This window comes from Balaenoptera musculus, chromosome 1, assembly GCF_009873245.2.
Source record: "Balaenoptera musculus isolate JJ_BM4_2016_0621 chromosome 1, mBalMus1.pri.v3, whole genome shotgun sequence".
Lineage (NCBI taxonomy): Eukaryota > Metazoa > Chordata > Mammalia > Artiodactyla > Balaenopteridae > Balaenoptera > Balaenoptera musculus.
Genome location: NC_045785.1, coordinates 82,932,837 through 82,958,286, shown reverse-complemented (window position 1 = coordinate 82,958,286; position 25,450 = coordinate 82,932,837). Strand labels below are relative to the sequence as shown.

At 36.3% G+C, this 25,450-nt stretch overlaps 1 protein-coding gene across 2 annotated transcripts in view; it reads left to right on the top strand.

Moving 5' to 3' along the window:
• Window positions 1-25,450, top strand: part of ARHGAP29 (Rho GTPase activating protein 29) — a 76,847-nt gene that overhangs the window by 9,124 nt on the left and 42,273 nt on the right. Inside the window, exons 1-3 of one of the 2 annotated variants that reach the window (XM_036849730.1) lie at window positions 2,580-2,715; window positions 8,002-8,238; window positions 21,582-21,716. In XM_036849730.1, coding sequence (XP_036705625.1) covers window positions 8,034-8,238; window positions 21,582-21,716 — 340 coding nt within the window. In that variant the 5' untranslated portion in view covers window positions 2,580-2,715; window positions 8,002-8,033. Of the gene's footprint in view, window positions 1-2,579; window positions 2,716-8,001; window positions 8,239-21,581; window positions 21,717-25,450 lie in introns of those variants that run through there. The other variant, XM_036849739.1, reaches the window with a different exon arrangement.

Below are 25,450 nucleotides of genomic sequence, written 5' to 3'. Positions count from 1 at the left end.
ACAACCCTTTTAATTTAAAAGTGAACTACCATTTTTGCTAATGTTTCCAAATATTGTATTCCTCCTTACTAAGAAAAAAGAGTAGAAAAGATGACAGATAATTAATCTGTTTTTTAAAAAGCTCTAAGAGGAGGACTGGGATTGAGAGACTTCTCAAAATTTCCCTCAGATAACCGTACTTATAATTTAATGGTCTAATATTTGTTGAAGATTCACTCTGTGTTGGTTCTATGCAGAATAGTTGGTTGTTTTGAGATGGTTTAGAGGTAGATCTGGTGGGAAGGGTCTTGAGATTAACCCAGAGCAGATCCAAGGGGCAGACTTTCCTCTCTTGAGCTCCCTGAGGATTACCCTGCCACTACCTTCCATGGCCTTCAGAATCCTTTCCTCTCTCCCCCATTGGTGTCCTTCAGTTTAGTCATCAGTGGTTTCCATGGTGAGTGTCCATGGTGCATCATTCTCCTCCATTAGGATTTGAAGGAACATTTGGTTGTTAGGTGTCCCCAGCATTTTTAGTGCTTTTGATCTTGGCACAGTTTAAAGTTTTTAAAAATTAAGCAAAGATAAAAGAAATTACGATAGCTCTAATATCTGCAAAATGATAGTAGAGCCCAGGTAATCAAGGAGCCTGAGGTTCTCATATTAATCCTTTCCAAGTAACAACCTAGGGCCCTAATTGGGTTTATTTGTCCAGAATTGTTTGGGTGTGAGAGGTGTCCGTCTCCCCTTTTTCTGTCCATGGGTAGTCTCCTTATTTCTTTCTCTCTCTCTCTATCATTTCTGTCTCTTTTCCTTATTCTGTCTGTATCTTATTTTCTCTTTCTCTGCCTCCATTTGTCTCTGCATCTTTCTTGGTCTTCTTTCTCTCTTCTCCATAATTGTTTCTCACCTTCTCACATCTCTCTTTCACGGCTTTTTCCTCTCCTTCCCTCCCATGTGCTCCTTTCTGTCTCTGTAACACCACCACTTCTACCTCACATACGCTTTCTCCCCATGAGGATCTTGTGCGTGACACTGTTCAACTTTAATAAGGAAAACAATCCTCTTTATTAAGAAAATGGTGATAATGGAATAAGAAAGTACAAAATAATTAATATACAGGTATTTAAAAATAGATATAAAGGAGTGTTTGAGATTGAGTGGCTTATATTTCTTCCCCAAATCTTCCTGATGATTTAATAAGGGTTGGGATGCTCCAGCCCCCTTTTGCCCTGGGACCTCTGACCTCTCAGTTTGTTTCAGTTCAGGGCATCATCATTTTCCATGGTGAGAGTCCATGGTGCATTGTTCTTTTTAAGTGTGGTTAGAAGGAGAGTTTGGTTTTGAGGTTTCCTTAGTGCCTGTGGCATGTCCTTGGTACTGTTGTGTTTGGGATCTGAAGGGGTAAATTTGTGTAAGTTGAGTCTGACAATTCCAGTGTGGAGGTAAAATATCCAAGACGCTGAGCATTTTCATATTTATCTTTTCCAAGTAGCACCTGAAGGGCTAAATTTGCTCTGTTTCCCCAACATTGTTTTTAGTATAAGGGTTCAAAGATATGAGAGATGTTCCTCTTCTCTGTGCCAATGAGTGTTTTCTCCCTGTCTCACTACTTCACATGTTGGCTCTCTCATGCTCACTTCCTTTTTGTCTCTGTAAGTAGGTAGTCTCTCCTTTCTCTTTTATTTCTCAATATTTTCTCTTTCTGCCTCCACCTGTTTCTGCCTTCCTTGGTTTTGCCCCTCTCTCTCCCTATGTCTGAAGCCCGCTTTCGTCCTGCTTCTCCTCACACTCTCCCGTGTCTTTTTCTGCTTTCTCCCACATGCGATAATATTTTTCTCTGCCTCCACCACTACCCCCAGCTACCCTCCCCATGTGCCCTCTGTTTCTCCATCAGTTCTTTCTGAATGTTCCAGAACTGAGATCACTAATGACGAGGCTTGTTCTCGTGAGTAGAATGATGTAGAAGCTTTCAGCCCCTGCTGCTTTCTTTAATTATTACATCTTTCTCAGAAATTTTTCTCATTCTGAGCGAGTTTGAGAGTGCAGTTGAAGTAATATAGGTCTAAGTGGAAAATATGACCCTGTACAGAGGGCAGAGTAGTTGGTTGGTTTTGAGGAAGTTTATTCTTCCGGAAAGGAGCCAGGCCTGTGTTACACTTTACCTGTGTGGGGTCTTGTTTTTGTTTTTGTTTTCGTAAAGGAGTTGGAGAGAGAGGAACGAGGTGGTCAAAGAAGTACCTCATAAAAAATGTAGATTGCTCATCCAAGAAATTCCGATTTGCCAGATGAAGTCATCAAGTGACCTGTTCCTAAGGTTCCTCCGCCTGTCCTGCCGCAAGCCGCACGGGGCGGCTAACACGTCCTGCAAGGCTCGGGACAGTTTGCGGGCCGAGGCGAAGCTGACAGCCTGCGCCGGGCGCGCGAGAGCCAGTGGCCGGCCCCACCTGCAGCAGGCGCCCGTCCCCGCCCCCCGGGCGCGCGGGCCAATGGGCTGGGCCCCAGGGGGCGGGCCGCGGCCGGGCGGGAGGTGCGAGGCCGGGGGCGGGGCGGCCGGGGCTGGCGTGGTCGTGGCTGTAGCTGCAGGGGCGGCGGCGGCGGCGGCTTGGCCGGGCGTCCGCGGGCCGTGGGGGATGGGAGCGGCGAGCTCCAGCCCTCGGCGGCGGCGGCGGCGGCGGCGGCGGCCGTGAGTGTCGGGCGGGCGTCCGCGTCCGGAACGCGGGATGGAGCGCCGCGGTGAGTGGAGGGTGGCGGCGCTCGCTGCTGCGGCGGCGGCGGCGGCAGGGGGCTGGGGTCACCCGCGAGTTGCCGTCTGGGGTCCGGGCGGCCCAGGCGGCGGCCCGGAGTGGAGGCGACTGCGGGCTGCGCTGGGGGCCCAGGCGGCGGGCCGGGCCGGTGTCCCCGAAACTCCTGGTCCTCCGGGAGGGGTCCGACCGGACGTGGGGCGCGGCGGGCGCGGCAGGAGCGGAGGAGCGGCGAGGGCGCGAGCTGTGGCCCTGAGCAGATGATGAAGATAGTAAAAGCAAACACATAGCACGTCCCACGTTCGGCGTACAGTTTTCTAAGAGTGCTACACGTTTTAACTTCACGAGAGTTCCACGATTATTTAACTAATTTTTCACACGGGGGAAACCTGTCGGAACACACAGACTAGTAATTGGCACAGTGTGATTTAAAGTCGGACAGTTTTGCTCCAGAATCTGTGCTCCCTACCACTAGAGTCTGATCGGATGCTGTCCCACCCCCCTCTGCCCTGACAGCAGCCCTCAATTCAACTGGGTCTCTGTCCCGAGATATCTTAGGATTTCCGTGGTGCATTGTTCTCGTCCCTGTCTTTTGAGCTGAGGGAGGGGTGTTTCGTTCCGAGGCCTCTTCAGCCTCAATGTTTTTTTCCCAATCCGTTGTGGACGTATTTGGGGCTTGACTTTTTTTTCTCTCTCTTTTTTTTGACGGGTGAGCTCAAGTCTGAGACGTTTCAAGCTGGAGCGCTAGTGGTTCACGAGCCTTGTGTCTCCATATTCATCTTTTTTGACTCTCTTCCTCAGTAAGGAATTGGCCTCATACCTCTTCGGAGAGGAGGACTGTTAGTTGATAAAGGCGGGAGCTGAGCGCCCCTTCCTCTTTCTCCAGGTGTCTCCTAGATGGTATCTCTTGTCCATCGCTATCAGTGCCTGCAGCCCTTTTTGGTTGCTCCATTTTCCCATTCTGTATTTAAATCCTGGGATGGGGAACGTGGTCTTTGGCATTGGGTAGTTTTGGAGAGCCCTGCCTGTCAGGAATGCTGGACATTCTGGAGGCGTGGGAGGTTGGGCAGCTTCATCTTCTTTAAACGTGCTGAATTCTAACTGCCCAGGAATGAAGTGTATGTGCATTGCACGCCTTTCTTTAGAAATTAGTTATTTGCATATTATTGATAAAGCTTTTTAACAAGCCCCATTCTGTTTTTGTGAAGAGTGCATTTAAAAAACGTAATCAAAGACCTCCAGAATGAATTTTTCTGATTTTTAAGAAACATCTCTAGGTATTAATAGAGTCTTACCAATCAGAAATTTGTTGAAGTAGCAGATTTCAGAAATATATGGCAGTTTTTCCTGAGGTAGAAATAGTAAGATAGGGAACTATTAAGTACAGATGTTTGGGTTTGTTTTACTCTTCAATTAGGCAGCCAGGCGCCTAAAATGAAAATACTTCTGTAAGGATACATTTGAGGAGGAGGAACATGGGGCAAGAACATTTGATTAACACAGGCTCCTGAAATCTTGGAAAAGCCACATTCCAGGGTACCGGAAGTTAGTGTTCACATTTCTAATACACATATTACTTAGAATTTAGAACATATAGAGAAAGTAGTTTGGCACAGTGATTTTCTCTTTGCTACAAAGTTCTTTGTGAAGTGGATAAAATGCTTTTTTTATGTTGATGGTTTGGAGTTGGAAGAGATGCAGAGAATTAGGAGAGTTTCACAAATATTTTGCTCAACAGTCTGTTTGCACAGTTCAAACTTCACTTGGAAGCCATTTAGTAGGCTTCCATGAAGTCAGTTAAGTTTCTGGAATTGTTTCCAGTCCTATATTTCTTGCTCACAATTTACAGATATATTGTAGTGAAGTCACATTTTGTTCATTACTTATGTATGTTAACAATCTCCCACAGTGAAGCACGCTAGTGATAATGGCTAACAGTGATTGAGTCTTCGTGATGAACCAAGCGTTGTGCTAAGTGCTTTCCATATTATTATCTCATTTAATTAAATTTCCAGTTGCAGTCTGTTAGTAACTACATTTTATGTTACCACCAACTAGAGGATGTTCATTTTGGGACACGAGAAAGTAATGTGGATGATCTCGGGAAGTGTATAACCTCCAAACTTTCTCATTATCATAGTTCAGTTTTGTGAAAGCTTGGATTAACTTTATGTTAACATTTTTTTCAAGTGTAATGTTTCCTTTTTTCAGTTTGAAATGTGAAAAGTAGTAAAGTGTATTAATAAAAGTAGTACATTGCTCACCGTAATGCCGACTAGAGGTAGAGTATAACCCCTTTTAGTTCCTCACTTCCCCATCGTTTTTGTTCGTTTACAGACATTCTTAGTCTTGACTAAATATATTTAGGCATTTTTGAAACACTTTTTACAACTTTGGGCTACTAATTCGACAGTTAAAATAAATTTTTTTTTACTGAGATAGGTGAATTGTTTTATTCGAAGCTTGTGATATATGCTTTAAAATTTATAACCATCTTTTTACCAGTGACAATGACCAATTTTCTAATTTACTAAACTAAAAGCCATCAAAATTAATCAGAGTGACTTTATTAAGTAAGCTGCAAAAGTGATAAATTAGGCTAATAGTCTTCTCAATTAACGATTTGTAAAAGAGCTGCCCAAACAAGGCACTTGAGTGTTTTGTTTGTTTTTGTTGGAGGGGAGCCTTAGGACAATTTGGGGGGCACTATTATTATACCTAAGTTCATTTTAGAAGTTATTTACACATTTAAGGATTAATGTTAGATAGGTTTGAAACTAGATTAAATGTAGAAATTGCATTTCCAGAAATAATTTGAGATTAATAAGAATACTGAATAAAGGAATTTTAAAAGCCATTGAAGAAGTGTCAGGACACCTTATTTAATAATCAGAAGTAGAGAAACAATAATAGAAATCAACCTTTGATTTTAGTTTTATGTACTCTTGCCTTTACTCAACTTCATATGCTTGGTTTTTTGGTTAAGATACTATTTTAGAGACAGATTTTTAAAAACCGTTTCTATTTTCCATTCAAAACACTGCAACAATATAGAGTTAAACATTTTTAATTCTGTAAAAATTAATTAATTCTGTAAAAATTAATTGAAACTTCATAAATTTTTTAAGTTTATAAATTCGTTATAAACTACTTATTTATTATTATTCATTATTAGTTCTGCAAATTCATCACTCATTCTGCGGACAGTTTTGAGTTGTTTATCCCTCATGTGCCAAGCACTGTGCTATAAGCAGAGAACGCATGGTTAGCAAATATTGGTCGTGATTTCCTTGAGATTACAGTCTGGATAGGGAGACACGAATCACCTATGGGAACTTCGATAAGTGCAGTGATGAACAGTATAAGATGGTATAAAGCATGTAACAGGAGATTCTGTTCTAGTTTGGTGGTGGTGGTGGTGGTTATGGGAGCAGGGGAGGTCCAGGAAGGTTTCTTTGGGGAAGTGATCTTTGAGCTGAGATCAGAATGAGTAAGCAAAGAGGAAGGAGTAGTCCAGGCAAATGGAACTGCCTATAGACAGGACCCTGAGTCCAACAGTTGGTGTTTCTCAAGTTGTAGGGACAGAACCCATTATAAGTGTGAGACCAATTTGGTGGGTTGCAGTCGGCTTTTTAAAAAATGAAATGGGATAGGAAAGAAAACATCTGAGTACATCACCTGGCTCCTTAGCCAGAATCTGTTTTATGTTTACGCATTCCTACACACACACCACACACAAACATAACATACTTAATGTGTATACTGGCTCCACTGTGGGTCACGGTAAACAAATACTGTTGGAAAAATGAGAAAGAGGTGTGTGTGGCAGGAGTGTTGAAAGTGTTGAGTAGGAATTGTGACTCCAGACGACGCTGCAGAGGGAGGTAGGAGCCAGATCTCACGCTGAGCCTTGTAGTGCACGGTAGCTTCTCATCTTTTGGAAGAGTTCTGAGCAGAGAAATGACGTGATGAGATTCATGTTTTGAAAATGTACTCACTACATTTGGAATGAGGCAAGAATGGATGTGGAGAGATTATTAGGAAATTAGTAACAGCAGCTAGACTACACCTTCCTCTTTGTTTACTCATTCTGATCTCAGCTCAGACATTTGAAAAATGTTTTAATGATAATGCTTGAGCTAATTTAATTCCTCCAGTCATTTCCTTTTTGATTTCAAACAAAATTAGGACTTTTAATTCCAGAAAGGTAAAAGGTAAGGATGAAGCAGAAACAAACTAAGATTTTCTTGAGTTCCAACTATGTGCAAGGTTTAGGTGTTTTAACATATGAAGTCTTTTAACTTTGTGTTCCCTTTTAATCTTTACACAGCCTGTAAGCAAATTGTACAGGTCACACATTTAGGAAGTATTCAGTAATGATTCAATTCTCAATCTTTCTCATAACAAAGATTGTGTTTTTATTATACGACCCTGAAATTACCAAAAATATTGCTCCAGTGATCATACATGTATTTGTTCAACCAATCCAGGTGTGTCAGATTAGTGGACATCTTTAGAACTTGTTTTCAGCAGAGAAATGTTCTTCATGAAAGGTGATAATCCAGAATATGTGTGTGTGTGTATGAGTATACATTATTATTGAGAACATACTGTACTTGAATTTCTTTTATGTGTTGGACACTTCTATACCATTGTCTCTTTTAATGCTTACAATAATCTCATGAGGTAGGTATTGTCAGGATGTTATTTCCATTTTATAAATGAGTTTACCAAAGTGAGGAGATGATTAACAGCTTGTCAGGTCACGCATAGTAAGTGATGGAGGGGGATTTTGAAAACAGGTCTTTCTTTTTTCAAAGCTCATATTTCACCTTTATTTTTGAAGGTGATGTCATGGAGGGAGAATATTTTCTTCCACTAATTGACATTTCCGAATAACTTTTACAGTTTAAAAAATTCTGTACCTTAGGAGTTAAGAGGGAGTTTATTAAGAGCATGGGTTTTGGTGACAAGGCAGATGTGGGTTTAAGTACCAGTTCATTTATCAGCTGAGAGCTTAAACAAATTATTTAACCTCCAAACCTCAGGTTCCTAACTTGTGAAATGAAGAGAATAGTAGCTTGCATATCATAGAGTTGTCAAGATTATTGGCACTTAATAAACGGAAGTTGCTTTATCAGTAATACAGGGTTTGTTGTTGTTGTTATTGTTTTAAATAGAATATTGAGGCGGGCTTTGGGCTATTTGTGAAAATCTAGTATAATGTCTCCTGATTAATGTAGTATTTGTGTTTCTCTCTTTTTCTCACCCCCTTAAGGAGTTCCGGTTTTTTGACTGTTATATGAAAGGATGATTGCTCACAAACAGAAAAAGACAAAGAAAAAACGTGTCTTGTCAACAGGCCAGCTCTCTACTGATGTTACAACTTCTGAAATGGGGCTCAAGTCCTTAAATTCCAACTCCATTTTGGATCCTGATTACATCAAGGAGTTGGTGAATGATATCAGGAAGTTCTCCCATGTGTTACTATATTTGAAAGAAGCTATTCTTTCAGGTTTGTCAACTCTTTTCTCTTAGCATTCTTACTGAATAGTTTGTAAAATTTTAAATGCCAGCCTAGCTACAGATAAGTGTATACACAGTAGTAGCAACAGGGTATTCTGCTTTAGTTATTCTTTTTTTTTTTTTTACAAATGTTTGATGTTTACAGTGTGAAGTATTTTATAATCAGATACAGTGCAATACATAGTAGAAACTTTGGTAAGTGAGGGAACAAGAATACAAAAAAAAAAAAATCATTCTTTGGTTCTTAGAAGTTGGACCCATTTGACATGGGAGATTTTTAGATAATTGGAATTTTAGCCTTCTTGTTAATGGTAACACAGTGCATTGATTGGTCTTTAATAAGCAGACTGATGTTTTTAATTTACATTGTTGACATTTCTGCCTGGATTCAGTTTTCTATATTGTTCCTAAAAGAATCTAAAATCACTGATTTGAGTGAATTTTTTCCTCAAAAATCAAACTTAATTCTGTTTTGCTATTCTCTTCCTCAATTAAGAGATAATCACAGAATTTATTCTCTGTCTAGTTAGAAATGGATAATGGAGCATGAGACTTGATTCTCCTGAAGTAAAGAGCTATATGTATTTGTACTCCCTGACTTGATCTTAGTACTTAAGTCTTTCAACTTTCCGTGCCTCTTTTATATCTAATTTTGATGGCAATGGTAATTAATAATCATACAGTTCCTATTCTTTTGTAATAAGTAGCAGTTCAGTCCATATTCATAAAGGTATGTCTGGATGTAGAAAAATGAAGATTCCTAGTGTTACTTATATGAGACCTTCTGAGGCTTCATAGACATTTATAAGATTTCCGTAAATATTTTCTGTGTTTATAAATTAGATATTCGTTTTCTGACATACATTCTGAAAAACAGAAACTGCAACCATGTCTTCTATTTGTCCTAAATGCTGCTTTTAGGAGTTTATTTCTAACCTAATTGTAATTTTCAAGTTGAAATGCCCAAAATACCTGGACTTGAATTGTAGCCTCAAGATTTTAGTATTTGAATTTTCCTTAGAATGGCAATCACATAAGTCATTCTTTTGACACTATATGTATGTTTTTAGAAAAGAATTTACCTACACTTCTGTTCATTTTAATAGCTTAATAGCTTAATTTGAAGTCTAATTATGGATAATTAAATGGTAATAAAGTTATCTTGTTAGTGTGGAAAGATATTCTAAATACATTAAGCATTATACTGGTAACAAATTCATACTAAAATGACGCATCTGCCATTTATTTAAAGAAGCATACCTTTGTAATAAAGACTTGTTCTTAACTGAGTTACTTGTTTTAAATTTGTTTTTTAATTTACATACAGTAAAATGTACTCTTTTTGTTGTAGCTGGGTTAATTTTGAATTTGAAATTTAAAATGATGTATTAATTAACAAATCATTTACTTCACTTTAGGGTAAAATCTGATTTTATTTAATGTATCAATAAAAATAGGTTTTCATTAATATAAATAAGATTTTTAGTTAGGATATCTGTTTGTTTTTATTTGTTTTCCATAGGAGATTTATATCATTTGAAATCCTCATCTCGCATATTTATCCCTTGTTTCACAGATTTAAAATGATGGTAATTTAAAACAAGTTGGACCCATTCCTTATCTCCACAATTTTTTTATATGAGTTTTAATTTGTGAGTAAACAGTTCATAGGTTAGGAGGAAAGAGGACTGAAAGCTGATCCTAAGTGAGACCAAAAGAGAAAATTGATAATATATAAATATAAGACAGCAAAAGGAGATTACTTTTTGAGGTAAAAGGGTGTGTGTGGAAATATATATATATATTTTAGGAGTGTGTCTGTACTTGTCTCCTTGTTTTATTTAATCTATTTTATTTTTTATTTGTTTTTAGACCTTTTATTTTATATTAGAGTATAGCCAATTAACAATGTTGTGATAGTTCCAGGTGCACAGCAATGTGACTCAAGGAAATATATTTTTTACAGAAATGTAATATTAAAAATCCGAAAGGATGTTATTCTTTTAATAAGAAAACCAGTACTTCATAATTTGACTTGATTATATTGCTAATAATAAAAAAGCTTGCCATTTATGATTGGTAGATTAATTTAAAAATGTAAAAACCATCTTTTGGGTAACCAACTCTCATTAGTAGGCAGTGGCCAGAGTATTTTCATTAATTTATCTTTGGATTGATTTTAATGCTTGGTTCTTCAGTCAGAATTAAAAGGATTTATGTATGCCATCTCAGAATAAATCTTGGATTTAACAAGAATTTGTTTTCTCTGTCTTTGCATCATTGTTATCAAAATCTGGAAATATATTCTTTAGTTTATTTGAATTGATGGAACCTTTTTTGTTTGTTGTTTTCCTTAAGGGAGTATGTTAAACATATAAATTAACCTCATTATAGATGACAAGAAATGCTACATCATAATATGCTTCTTTAATTTTGCTCATGATTTTCAGCTTGTTAGAGTATCATACTATTTATTTATTTAATAGAATTATTACAACAGTCACATGAGATCTTCAGAAAAACAGGTAAAATGTTTAAATTCTGTAACTATTTAAGGTGGTGTTATTATATATGTTACTGGACATAGACATAGGCCATGCTTTTGTCTCTGGGTATTGAGAAATATCCCTGGACTTCTGCTGTTCTTCAGTACCAGCATAGTTGTAAACTGTGGCCACTGTTTTTATTTTGGAGTGAGGGATCCTTGTCAATATTGTATCAGCGGCCTTGCCAGTATTTTGTCTTTTGCCTCCTTAAAAGAAGGAAGCCAAATTTTTGGTATTGTTTGTTACTTTTCAGTTCATGTCAGTTGGCTGTTAAAAAGCTAAAAAGTTAGCTTTTAAGAATATGGAATATGGACTGTGGGTATAGTAATCACCTTTTGATGTTATCTGAATACCATTTTCTTTATGTACTTTACCTGTCATGAGGCAATGATGTGCAAAATCACTTGACTACTGCTTCAAGTGTTAAATCATGTTGTTGAGACTAGGCTTAGGTTAATAGCTTTGTGATAGGTTTATAGCCACATTTCCCTTTCCTAAACTAGTTACAGAGATGACATATAATTGTATATGGTGCTTCACATTTTACAGAGTACTTTTACATACAAACGGTATTTAATCATGCAGTCCCCACAAAGGCAGGTACTTTTAGACCTGTTTCACAGATGAGTTGTATGTATAATTTAGATTATATGATTTCATCAACGTCTTATTGCTGATAAATAGTGGTTTCATTTGGAACCCAGAGGTCATGAATGCAGAATGGTGTGTTCTTTTCTTGCTATCTCAGCTGCTTCACGTGGCAGGTACTATAAAAACACTGCTCAGTTTTCATTATTTCATTAACCAATTCTGTTTTCCATGGGGTTTATCTCTACCTGCACTATCCAATATAGTAGCCTGTAGACATATGGCTATTTAAATTTAATTAAAATTTAAAATGCAGCTCAGTTGCAGTACCACGTTTCAAGTGCTTATTCGCCACCTCTGGTTACTGGCTACCGTTTTGGATGGTGAAGTTATAAAAATTACCATCATTACAGAGATTTCTATCAGACAGTGATGGTATAGACATTTGGCTTTTATCAATCTCGAAAATATTGAGATGAATTTTTGAGCTATAAGTATTTTGGATTTGTATAGCATGAAAAGAAAACCTAGAAAAAGTTGTTACTGGAGCAAATTAAAGAAAATTTTACCTAGAAATAGGAACTCTTGGAATCTATTTGGAATCTCCCTCAAATTGCCTTTGGAATGTTTAGCTTTCATGCCGTTCTTTGATTTGAACTAGCAGATCACTTTCCAAGCATTTTATACAAGGTGGTGAGATTGGTAGTAAGGAATGGCAGAAAGAGCTCGGGAAAGAGAATCACACAATCTAGGTTCTAGGCCTAGTTCTGCTATTAACTAGTTTTGGAATATGGCATAAGTCATTTAATAATTTGTTAAGAATGAGGCGCTTACAGCAGATCCTATTGATTTTATAATTCTGTGATCCAAAAATTGATTAGAGTTGGAAATTCTACGTTGTGCGGAATATTGACAATTCAAGGCTGAAGAAAACAGCTAAGTATTTGTTTTCAAACTATATAATGCATTTTAGAGGACATTCGCCTCCCACCAGTCTGTAGGATTTTTTAATGTGAGTTTTATGATAACTTTCTTAAGTGTGGGTTTATGAAATTTCCCCAAGTGAGAACGTGAAGCTCGTATTGCAGTAGGTGTTGATGAACTGATTAGAGAAAATTACTGTCTGCCAAAGAACTCTTTGCCCCCAACAGAGTTAAGATATGTATGCTCTTTGTCTCTACTGTTTTTTAAAAATAATTAATTAATTAATTAATTATTTTGGCTGCATTGGTTCTTCGTTGCTGCACGCGGGCTTTCTCTAGTTGCAGCGAGTGGGGGCTGCTGTTCGTTGCGGTGCGCGGGCTTCTCATTGCAGTGGTTTCTCTTGCTGTGGAGCACAGGCTCTAGGTGCGCGGGCTTCAGTAGTTGTGGCTCGTGGGCTCTAGAGCGCAGGCTCAGTAGTTGTGGCACACGAGCTTAGTTGCTCCGTGGCATGTGGGATCTTCTCGGACCAGGGCCCGAACCTGTGCCCCCCGCATTGGCAGGCAGATTCTTAACCTCTGTGTCACCAAGGAAGTCCTCTACTGTTTTTATTTACAAAAAGTGGAGAGCTTAATGTGGGAGATCAGAGGACTATGAACATGCTTACTTTGATAGGGTAAGTGATAGTTTGTTGATTCTCTGTCTGCTACTTATTTCCAGGAGGAGGTTACCCTGTAGTCTTATATAAGTAGCATATGTGGAATTTGAAGTTTTAGATCTCCATCTAGTGTCATTAAGGTGCATTATGAATAATTACAGGGCAAAATTTTCATCTTATGTTAAAATGCTGAAGGCATGCAATTATGCATATGTCCTTTGTATTTAAATATAACACTGCAGATTAATGTATGTGCAGTCTAAGTACCAGTTCAGGTTTATGGTTGCCCCCCTGAGGAATAATGTGTTCTGAATTCCAAAGAACACATTCATAAATGTTCTTCTAGTTTATACAGTAATCTTAAACTCTCTCTTTGTGACATACCTTCCCATTCCCAGGTGGAACACCATGCGTGGAAGTTCAAAATCTGGGAATTTGAAAAGTGCAAGGCTTTTAATTGAGCTACAAAGAGTGGTGCAAATTGCTTAATTTGTCTGGTACTCAATGCTTGGCAGTGTCCATTGCCATTATAACATATATTTGAAGAAAAATTGGCAGTTAATCTAATACTTCTTGTAGCTTTTTGATTATGTAACACTATTTTTAAAATGGATTTTAACAAAAGTTTACTGTTGTGACAGTTGTGGCTTGTTTTTCTGTTTTGTTTTTTAAATAGGCTAGAAAGGAAGATTAAACTTTATCATCAGTTTTAGATAAACTAGTTAAGTTCTCTATTATTAAAAATGATTTCTAATTTGAGTGTATCACTTTTAATTTGTAAAAATGTAACTGATCTCTTAAGTGATAGCTTTTGATGAATTCTGGGTCCTAAATTTGACAGAACTATAGTCAGAAGTGGTATATGAGCTTTCTAAAGCAAATTTTATTGAAAGAAGGAATTAAGTAAAAATTTTAATATCATTAAATATTATGTTCTGTTGTGAGAGGGAAGTTCTGTATAAATTTTCAAAGTCTTAATTGAAATCCTGTCTTGTGGATTACCCGAGTTTTTTTCCAGAATAAATGAATATACAGGAAGATGTGTAAATTTATTTAGGCAAATTCCAGTGAGTATTAATTTTACCATTGTTGACTATTACTTAACTTTCACCCTCTATAGTGTGCAAGATATTTTGTGAAATATTGGAAATATTAAGTTGCTAGTCTCAGATATGTCCTCCTGCTATGTTTTTTTAGAAGTAAACCTCTCTAGAAGTGATTTCCAATGGTTACTGTTTAGGAAAAGCTAATATGAATGTTAGTAGTTTATGGCTTAGTGCCTAGAAGGTACAAAATGAATCCTTGAGGAATGAAGTATGAAATACAGGTAGCTCATTTATTACACATGTGCCAGCTCTTAGGAGATAGCTTTCCTCTTCTGCACTTACCTAGAATGGCTTACATAATGTTACCATTTACAGTAGTTAACTGGCATATTTGATTGGAAGTTAAAGCCTGTTATATCACAGATTGCAGAGTATACCTGTCATTAAGCTATAACTTCTTTAACCACGTTAAAGTTCTAGAGCCAGAAAACCCTGAGGTGGGATCCTCATTCGGCCACTGTTTGTATATAGCCCTGGGCCAGTTACTTATATTCTCTGCCTCAGTTTCACATCTGCTAAAAGGAGATAATAGTACCTACATTATTGAGTTGTGAAAATTAAATGAGTTCATAATTCATTTATATAAAGCTCATAGAATAAGTGTTTTAAAATGTCAGCTATTATTATTTTTACAATCCCCAAGTGGCTGGATAACGAAAGCAGCACTTTAGGCTTCATTTTATCCTGTAAATTCAGGAGTCATTACAGAAAAAAAAAAGTGAGTTTCCTAGTGATAAGTTCTGAAACTTTTTCCTTGCTTCTTGTTTTCATTGCTTTCCCAGAGGGGTTAAGCTGAATTAACAAGACTGATTTTAAAAATTATTGTCAGTTTTTTAAAAATCAAGGAAAACACTGTAGTTTTTTCATTTATTTACATAAGCATTTCCATGAAGTGTTTGCAATATAAACACTGAGGTATTGTGTTAATGCATGAGAACCAAAAAGTGGAACTGGCTAATCTGTTCTCACTTGATAAGCTGAATGAAGCAGAAAATAAATGGCACAAATGAATGAAACAATAAATTAAAATTCAGATTACCATGTAGGGATGGTAGATAAACAAGCAAACATTGGGATACAGGAGTTTTACTCTTCTATATAACTGGTTTTAAGACTGGTTGAACATTATAATATTTGCATATATAATACCTTTGTAGTATAAATTGAATTATTACATTTACAACGTGGACACTATAAAACTTAAAAATTATCTGGTAATTATATGACTAAATTAAATACTATAACTTGATAGGTATAGAAATATTTTTGTAAAATATACTCTTAATTATGATTTTATTTCTAAGTAATTTACTAATTTAGACTTTACATATAAAATTAAATTGAAATTTAACTTTAATGTCTCTTTTTCATTAGCCAAAATATTGTGGGAGCATACTGTAATTTGTTACTGAGTGTAATTCTGTGTGAGACAATTCTGTTTTCAAAGGTATTTAGTTTGAATGGTTTACAGATTTAATAGTAATAATAGTTTACATATATTAAGACTATAAAGCAGTTTCATTTCTGTTTATTTGATATTCACAACAACTGTTTTACTGATGATGAAATCTGAGGTCAGAGAAACTGAGAGTTTTGTTTATGGTCATTTCAAGCAAGTGGCAGATCAAACATTGGAATTCAGGTTTCTTGCTTTAAATCTATTGTTTTCTACCACACCAATCAGCCACTTAACCTTTCTTCTGTATTAGGGAAGAACAATTACTCTCTCTTTTGCTTTGCTCATTGCTGCTGCTGTTGATGTGGGGATATTTAGTGTTGGTGAAGGAGCTGCCTAAATTTAAGACTTTCTGAAAAAAAAAGTTCATGAGGGTTTTGCGTCATAAAAATAATTTGAGGTAGCTTTATTCTACTATAAGAAAATAGAACATTGGAACATTTTTACCACTCATAAAATGTAATTAAGGGCTTGCTATTTTATAAAGTCCCAGCTGAAGTATTATCAGAATATACTGATGTCCTAGTAGTTGACTCATCTACTCAAATACATAGGAGAATTTATGAATCTTTGTAATTAACGCTTGTTAAATTTAGCTGTCTTGTTCATTTATGTTGATTTATAGGCTTCAGAGATGTGTTCAATCACAGAAAATTGGACTTATTTATAGGGTAGTTTGAGATACTTCTGAAATTTCTTACTAAATAACTCAGTTATTGTTTTCTAGTATTTTTTTTTTTTCTCTAGTATTTTTCTTTGAAACAACTTCAATATCTGTTTATAAGGGCTTCCTTGTAGGAAAAAAAGAATTTCAAATTGGTAAAACATTTATGTTGACAATTATTGGAATGTTCTGCAGTGATTTTAAAGAAAAATTATAGCAGCAATCCTCAGGACCCGTTATGCTGTTAAAAGTTATTGAGAATCCAGAAAAGTTTTTGTTTTTGTGGGCCGTATCTGTTACTATTTACTGTGTTAGAAATTAAAACTAGGAACATTGAAAAACGTATAATAATATGTTTTTAAAACATACAAAAACACTATAATAATTTTGAAATATGTTTATTCCACATAGTTAATTTCCTTGACTCTGAGAAGACCAGAATTTATTAACTTGGTTTATTTAGGCATTTAAACTGTTAGTATTTTGTAGTTCTTGCTTAATATCCAACCCTAATTTTGAATATTGATGATGTTGACACACAAAAATCAAGCTCTTTTGTCCTGAGACCTCAAAATAAGACAAAGTATTTTTACTTAGTATTTCCTAAGTATGTTAGTATCTGTAGATTTTATTGTGAAACATCAGTAGGGGATAGAAATGACTGGCTTTCCTTTCTCTCTCTCTCTTTTTTTTTTTTGGCCCCACTGTGCGGGATCTTAGCTCCCCGACCAGGGATTGAATTTGGGCTCCCAGCAGTGAAAGCGCAGAGTCCTAACCACTGGACCAGCAGAGAATTCCCTCCTTTCTCTTTTTTAAGACAAACATAGATTAGGCTTCAGAAAGAGTATAGCACAACTCTTTATGACATTAGATTCAGCCTTGGTTTTGACAAGTAGGCAGAAGTATTACCATAAAATAGTTTTATTTAGTTATATATATATATATACTATATGTATAAAACAAAGGATAGACTTTGCAATGCAAAACTGGGAAAAAATACATTTATATTATTTTTTATAGGTATTCAAATTATATTATTGTCCCAGAAGTTTCTTTCATTTCAAAGCTACTTGATTCTATTTCAGACCTAGCCTATGTTGTTAACCTATTTCTACTTCTGTATAAACTAAAAAAAAATAGCTGCCAACATTTATGGAGGGCTTACTATGTTCCAGCCACTGTTCCAAGTGCTTTATATGTTTTAACTCATTTAGCCCAACAACCCTATGACGTAGCTACCAATATCTTCTTTTTTTTTTATAGATGAGGCACAGAGAGGTTAAACTTGCCCAAGGTTTATCAGCCATGGAGTTGGAATTCAAATTCAGGCAATCTGTTTCTAGAAACTATGCTTTTAACCAACCACTAAGCTGTATTGCCTCAGCTAAGTAAACCGACCAAACTAATATCCACAGTGATAAAACAGACAAAATAGATAGTGATCATTTAATTAAGATAATTCTTGAAATTACATGCTTACATTTTCCTTAGGAATTAAAAAATTATAAATGAATTTTTAAATTATAAAAGTAATATATGTTTATGGGAGAAATTCCAACAGTACATAAAATTTCTAAAATCTTTTGTCCATTTCTATTTAATTTATTAAATAGACTATTTTTAGAACAGTTTTAGATTTGCAGTAACGTTGAGAAAATAGTACAGAGAGTTCCCATATACTCCTATACCCAGTTTCCTCTGTTTGTTAACATCTTACATTACTATGGTACATCTGTTAGAGTTAATGAACCAGTATTTGATAATAATGATACATTATTATTAATTAAAGCCCATAGTTTATTCAGATTTCCATAAATTGTTTCTAATGTCCTTTTTCTCTTCCAGAATTGTATCGTATTACATTTAATTGTCGTGTCTCCTTAAGCTCTTCTTAGTTATGACAGTTTCTCAAACTTTCCTTATTTTTGATGACCTTGACAGTTTTAAGGAGTACTGGTCAGGTATTCTGTAAGATGCGCCTTTTTTTTTTTTTTTTTGGCTGCCTTGGGTTTTCGTTGTTGCGTGCGGCCTTTACTCTAGTTGTGGCGAGCAGGGGCTACTCTTCGTTGTGGTGCGTGGGCTTCTCATTGCGGTGGCTTCTCTTGTTGCAGAGCGCAGGCTCAGTAGTTGTGGCTTGCGGGCTCTAGAGCACAGGCTCAGTGGTTGTGGTGCCCAGTGTTAGTTGCTCCGTGGCATGTGACCATGGCATGTGAGATCTTCCTAGACCAGGGCTTGAACCCATGTCCCCTGAATTGGCAGGTGGATTCTTAACCACTGCGCCACCAGGGAAGTCCTGGATGCGCCTTGATTAGAATTTGTCTGATGTTTTTCTCATGATTAGACTGGGGTTATGGGATACTGAGAAGAAGCTAACAGATGTAAAGTGACATATTTCTTATGTCATTATCAAGAGTACATGATTTATCACTGTTAATGGTGACCTTGATCACCTGTCATAAGAAGTAGTTGTCAAGTTTGTTTAGTTTAATCTTTTCGTCCCCCTTTCCATATTGTACTCTTTGGAAGGAAGTCACTGTGCACATGCTTCACCTCCTTGAGGACAAAATATCTATATAAATTATTTGGAATTCTTTTATACAAGAGAGTTGTCTCTTTCCTTCCATTTATTAATTTATTCAGACATTTATTTGTATCAATATGGACTCATGGATATTTACTTTATACTTTGAGTTATAATCCAGTGCTACTTTTTAAATTTATTGCTCAAATTTTTCCACCTTTGGCCATTGGGAGGTCTTTCAGTTGGTTCCTGTGCACCCTTGGCATACCCTCTTCAATGTGAGGGTTTTTTTTTTTAAGCTCTTACTTTCTGGCATTACAAGATGCTCGTAAATCATCTCATGTATTTCCTGACACAGTCCTAGAACGAGCCATTTCTCTAAGGAGCCCTGGTTCCTTTTATTGGAGAATGGTATTAGAAGCCAAGATCAGGGTGCTAGGTGTGTTTGTTGCTACTGGGGCATCATTTCTTTTAGGCCCTCTCACCTGATGAAATAAAGAAATATATGTATGTGTACTAACCTGTGTATATACACACATCTATAAATATTTCTAGCCACCTATATCTATATTAAGCTAAATATGAATTCTTACGGAAGTATCCAACTCTAATCTATCACCACGTGGATCATTATAGCCTCCTCTCCCTGCTTATTTGTAAATTTCCATTCCAACAGTGAGATTCCTGGCTCCCACCATCCACCATCCAGTTACCTAGTTGTTCACTTCCAGAATACATGTATAGCAATATCAACATTTTTAACCTGAATCTTCATTGAAAACACTTTATCAACTAGAGTACAGTGCTTATGTGCATTTCCTTTGCCTTTAATCTTATAGACTCCAGTCATTTCCAAAGCTGCTTAAGCCAGCACCTAATCGCCTATGTTTCTTCTTCTGTTATTAAAATTTTTGGATGAATGAGTTGGATTTTTTCCTGAAGGCACTCTGTTCTCTCTCCTTCCATCACTACCTGAACTATTCTTTCTTTACCCCTTCCTGGGGTAGTCTTTGCCCTAATATACCCAGCTCCCCACCTTGCACTCACCTTGCCTGCTCCTCTTATACTACTTATTTCTCTCTCTTGATAATGCTGTTAATGAATGGAATATTTGATAGATGATAGTAGAATTACTTGTTTTTGTTTTTTATCCTGTAGACAATTTTTCTTTCTAGTGATTATCTTTTAACATTTCTGGAAAAAAATTGCATAATTATAAAACACTCTTTTAAAAAATGTTTTTGATTGTTTTCTAAGCTGTTTCAATAGGGAGACAGTATTAAGAGCTTAGCTTCTAGAATTATACTCTCTGGGTTCAAATTCTGACTTGGTAAACTTAGGTTTGCCCCAGTTTTCTCATCTGTACGATGGAGAGTTAAAAAATCATCTACTTAATAGAATTGATGTGAAAATTAAATGAGATAATAGATTTTAAGTGCTTTTAACAGTGCCTAGTACATAGGAAGCACTTAATAAGTGTGCCATTGTTAAACACTAGTGCTATGTGTAAGGTTATAGAAATGAACATTACATCAGAGTATTGTATTTCAGGTGGTTGTCTTTTCAAACTTTTGAGGATTACTTCAGGGTTTTTAAAAAAATTATTTTATTTATTTATTTATTTTTGGTTGCATCGGGTCTTTGTTGCGGCACGTGGGCTCTTCATTGTGGTGTGCGGGCTCTTCGTTGCAGCGTGTGGGCTTCTCTCTAGTTGTGGCACGCAGGCTCAGTAGTTGTGGCACGCGGGCTCAGTAGTTGTGGTGTGTGGGCTTAGTTGCCCCGCGGCATGTGGGTATCTTAGTTCCCCGACCAGGAGTTGAACTCACGTCCCCTGCGTTGGGAGGCGGATTCTTTACCACTGGACCACTGGGGAAGTCCCTACTTCAGGGGTTTTACAGGTTAGGGTGACTATACTTTCTGGTTTGCCTGGGATGGTGATCCAGGGATATGCCTGTTTGCTGGCATGATTATGAGTAGTACGCACCTTTTCTCTTGCTAGAGTATTTTGGTTTGGAAGATAAATTATATGGTCACCTTATTTCCAGGGGTTATAAAACGTTGTCTGTGTCCCTCTGACCAGGGCTGCTGTAAATGGGTAGAGCAGACTAGGGCTAGGCAGGTAGGGACTGGGAAAGAAGCACACCTAAGAGAGCAGTACTGCTCTGTTTCAGCTGCTTGTGGCCAAGGAGGATGTGGGCCTGGTATAACCAGATTTTGATTTTTCAAGAGTAGGCATAAATCTGGAGCTTTTGTAATGATCCCCCAATTTTTCATCATTGGCAATTAGTTCAATTTTTCTAAAAAGTACAAAATTTCATTGAACCATATAAAGATCTATGCATTTTATTGTATGTAAATTATATCACAGTTTTGAAGATGTGCAGATCAGGTGGTGGTTCTTATATATATGCCTATGAGTTGCTCATTTCTAATATCTGATAATAACTTAATGCAAAGAGTCAATTCTTACGTAGAAACTTAACATGTAAGTGCTATTTAATATTAGTTAATATATCAGGCATTATAGGGCTTTAACTCTGTTACCATATATATATTAAAAAGTATATTATAGTAAAAACTGTAAGACAGGAAAAACTTGTAAAGTTGCCTCAAGGGAAATCTGGAGAGCACATTTAGACTGAGAAAACTGAAAAGGGTAGTGCTAAGTTGACCATGACTGTGAGTGACTTTGAAATCTTTAATGAATTAAAATGATTATGGATTTTTGAAGGCTAAATAAATTACATATAATTGCAGTAGTGAAAATAAAAGTGAACATACAGTAGGCAAAAATTGTGGAGCCACTGCTTCTACCTGAAATGTGCTTCAAAATGGTTGATTTAACAAATTAAAAAAAATTTTTTTTCTTAAGACTGTTTTAAAGAAGTTATTCATATACGTCTGGACGAACTTCTTCGTGTTTTAAAGTCTGTAATGAATAAACATCAGAACCTCAATTCTGTTGATCTTCAAAATGCTGCAGAAATGCTTGCTGCAAAAGTGAAAGGTAAGAAAGATAATATTAACAGTGGGTTGGCATGGGCAAAAAGGATCCAGGTGATACATTTTCGTTTATAATGATTATAGAACCATCTCTCTTGGCATCTATATGATGTGTATCAGTAGGAGTTATATACACTTTGGTATTTAAATATCCCCACTAAGTCACACCTAAAACTCTCTTTCTTTTAAAAATTAAAACTTTATTTGGCAGGAAACACTCTAAAAATGCTAACTGAAATGAACTAAACAACTGAGGTTTACAATTTTTGAGTTTTTTGAAAGAATGTATGCTCTTTTGAAGTAGGTTATTAGGGTACAAAAAGTCTTTGTTATCTGAGGACAGTTGGTGCTGGAAAATGGCCATTTGTAGTGATTCCACTTAAAGGAGGGAAACAAATGGAGAAAAAGAAGACTTAATTGGGACCTTATTTTCAAATGTGGAAAAATGAAACTAAAATTGGAAAATAAGTTTATCATATATGTGTATGTATGTGTGTATATATATATGTGTGTGTGTGTATATTACATGTGCTAAAAGAAATAAGAATTGGGACATTATCCTTTGATGAAATGATTTGCCACCTAAAATTGTTAGAATCTGTTATCCTAGGCTGCATTATATAAAGATTGAGGGTGAAGATTATATAAAGATTGAGAAGAATGTGACTGGAACCACGGAGTTCAGTTAGGAGATTGTTAGAAATAATGGGCTAGATGAGGGTTAATAGTCTGATTTAAGGCAGAAGCTGGGGTGTGGTAGAGGTGGAATGTGCTTGTCACAGAAGAGGGGATGGCTGTTGAAGAAACATAGGACAGGTTGAATGTTAGGGATTAAGTTGAAGTTTGGAGTTGAGGACGTGGACTTGAGTGTTGTTGGTCTATGGGTGGCGATGGAAGAGGATGACACCAACTCAGAGTGTGCAGACTAAGTAGAGGACTGAGTGTGCGATCCCAGGGACAGAGAGAAGATAGAGGAACCTGAGAAGCACTAAAGAAGTAGGGAGATGATTGGAGAAAGATGTTATGGAATTTTAAAAGTGTCATATTCTAGGAAGTGATTGTCAGAGTTAAATGTCAATCTGTTAGGTAATATGAATTAAAATGTTTAACAAAAGTGAGTCACCATGGGTTGAGTAAGGAAACGAAAGGCTTCTTTGGGGAGAGGGATTACCTGTCCTGAGTCTCAAAGGTCAGGTGGGCATTAACCGGGTTAGAGTGGGGATTGGCACTGTGATAAAGGGTGCTTGTATGAGAATTCTGGATGTGAAGAACAGGATGTGATTGATGAACATACTCATATGTAGAGAGGGCAAAGGGCAAGTGTCAAGGGGATGAGGCAGGAAGAGAAAATAAAAACCTTGTCAATAAAATATAGTCCATATACTTAAGAACTGCCTTCCCTATTTTTATATAGATTAATCATGTTTCCATGTTTCTCTTTTTTCTGTATTTCAAGCACTGAAAAAAATGTAGATGGCTTCAAAATGGATAGCTTCTGTTGTGACTCTTAAAAATGCTTAGTAACCAAATTTGTTTTAAAATAGATTGTTTATAAGTGCAATTTAACTTAAGTTAGGGAAATTTGTGTCTGTAGATAGTAAAATTTCCATGCTTGGAAATAGCGACCACAGTTCATTCAATTGTTGTCAGTAGCTATTGTGTGCAGTCAGGATGTCCTGGGGAAGGAGTGTGTCTGTTGATGTCCACATTCCAGAAACAGACTTGAAGAAAGTGGCCTCTCAGCTGCCTTATAGATCTTTTTTTCTTTGAGGTAAAGCAATCTTTTGAGTATTATTTCCCTCTAAGACTGTCTTTACCCTTGGAATTATTGTTACGATTTTACTTTTTTGTTGGATGAAATTTTAAAAATTACTTCGTTGTTGGGGAACTTACTCTGTTTCAGTAGGGCTCCATGATGCTAGAAAACTTTAAAAATTGTGTTTTCTTTGGTGTAAGTTTAAGTTTTAAAATAACCCCCCATCTTATTGTTGAGGCCATGTAAAAATATCATTGATACCCCAAATGAAAAATATTCAGTAACCTGGAAAATTGATGCCAAATTGGAGCTTATTTAATTCTTTCATTGAATGGTAATTTTGTTTTCAAACCCTGGAAAGGCAAGGGGGAGGTAGAAACCATTTTTGAATGTCTATCTTGTGGCAATTTAAATGTTTTGCATACGCTGTCTACTTTCATGTTTTCAAAAAACTTACAAAGGTACATTTTTACTTCCATATTAAAGAGGAAAACTTAAAAACTATTGTATCTTATGACCAGAAAGCTGTCAGGAATGTGATCATTTTGTCTTAACCTCCTAATTACATTTAAAAAACAGTGGTAACCTGACTTGCTTTGGAGATCTTGCAACTGTCAGATGCATTTTGCAAATATACCAAACCATTAAAAAATAACATATACAGAGTAATAACTTTAGATCAGGGAGGTATCTTATTTGTGCTGCTGCAGGTTTGAATGCATGAAATCTATCCACTTCCTATGCATAATAAGAATAAGCACATTGGAATAAAATTGGAATCTTTTAACATCTCTTATTTTTTATTTTAAATGTGGAATTTACCTTTTAATAACTTTAAAAGAAGAATCCTTAGCTTTTCCCCATTCATTCTAATAGTGATTTGTATTTCCTGTGTCTCCTCTTGTTTCCAAGCAGGAAGTTCAGTCTGACAAAATATTTGCAGTATGGTAAGAGAGATACAGCTTATTTGTGAAGTAGATGAAGGCATCGTAGCACTCAGTAATTTATTGTGTACTTAGTATTTGTGTTTTCATCATTTAGAAGTACTCTGGTAAATCTTATTTGTAATATAATTTAAAAGGACCATTTTTAAGGTTTTTCATGATTTGTATTTTGCCCTATATTTAAAAATTGGAAACAAAAAAGGAAAATAAGCTTTAATTATACATCCAAAATTGTAGATGCCTCATGTTTTCTTTCTGTTTTGAAACTTAATTTTTTAATAGGCAATTCATTCACGTGATTCATAGTGCAAACGGTATAAAAGAGTATTCAAACAGTGAAGTGTCTTTCTACCTCAGACCTTAGCCACCATTCCTTTCCCTAGATAACAACAACTATTACTGGTTTTTTTGTGTATCTTTCCAGAGACATTATACACATATAGAAGCAAACACAGTATGTTCTCTTCTTTACACAAAGGGTAGCATTCTGCTCCTTGCTCATTGTTCTGAGTTATCTGTATATAAAAAGTCTTCTTCTTTTGTTGTTATTTGTTTTGTTTTTCAAAGCTGCATGATAATCCATTATATTGATTACTATAATTAATTTAACCAGTTCACTACTAATAGATGTTTGGATTGTTTCCAGGTTTTTTTTGTTACAAACAATGCTTCAATGGATAGCCCTGTATATTCCTAGGTGGGTAGTTACTGGCACAGAGCGCATGTGCATTTATATTTTGTATATTGCTAAACGCCCTCTGTAGAGGTTCTGTCCTTCTGATAGCCATGCTGAAGAAGCTGATTTCCTACCCCTTTGCCAACAAAGCTGGTTACCAAACTTTGTTATCCAATCTGATAGTAAAAACTGGTATCTCAGTATAGATTTGATTTGCATTTGCCTCATTTTGAGTACAGTTGAGTATCTTTTAATATGTTGCAGTCATTTGCACATCCTTTTATGTGACTTGACTATTTATTCATTTTGTTTTCCTTGATAGTTGGTCTTTTTTTTAGTATTGATTTATAGAAACTTCATAT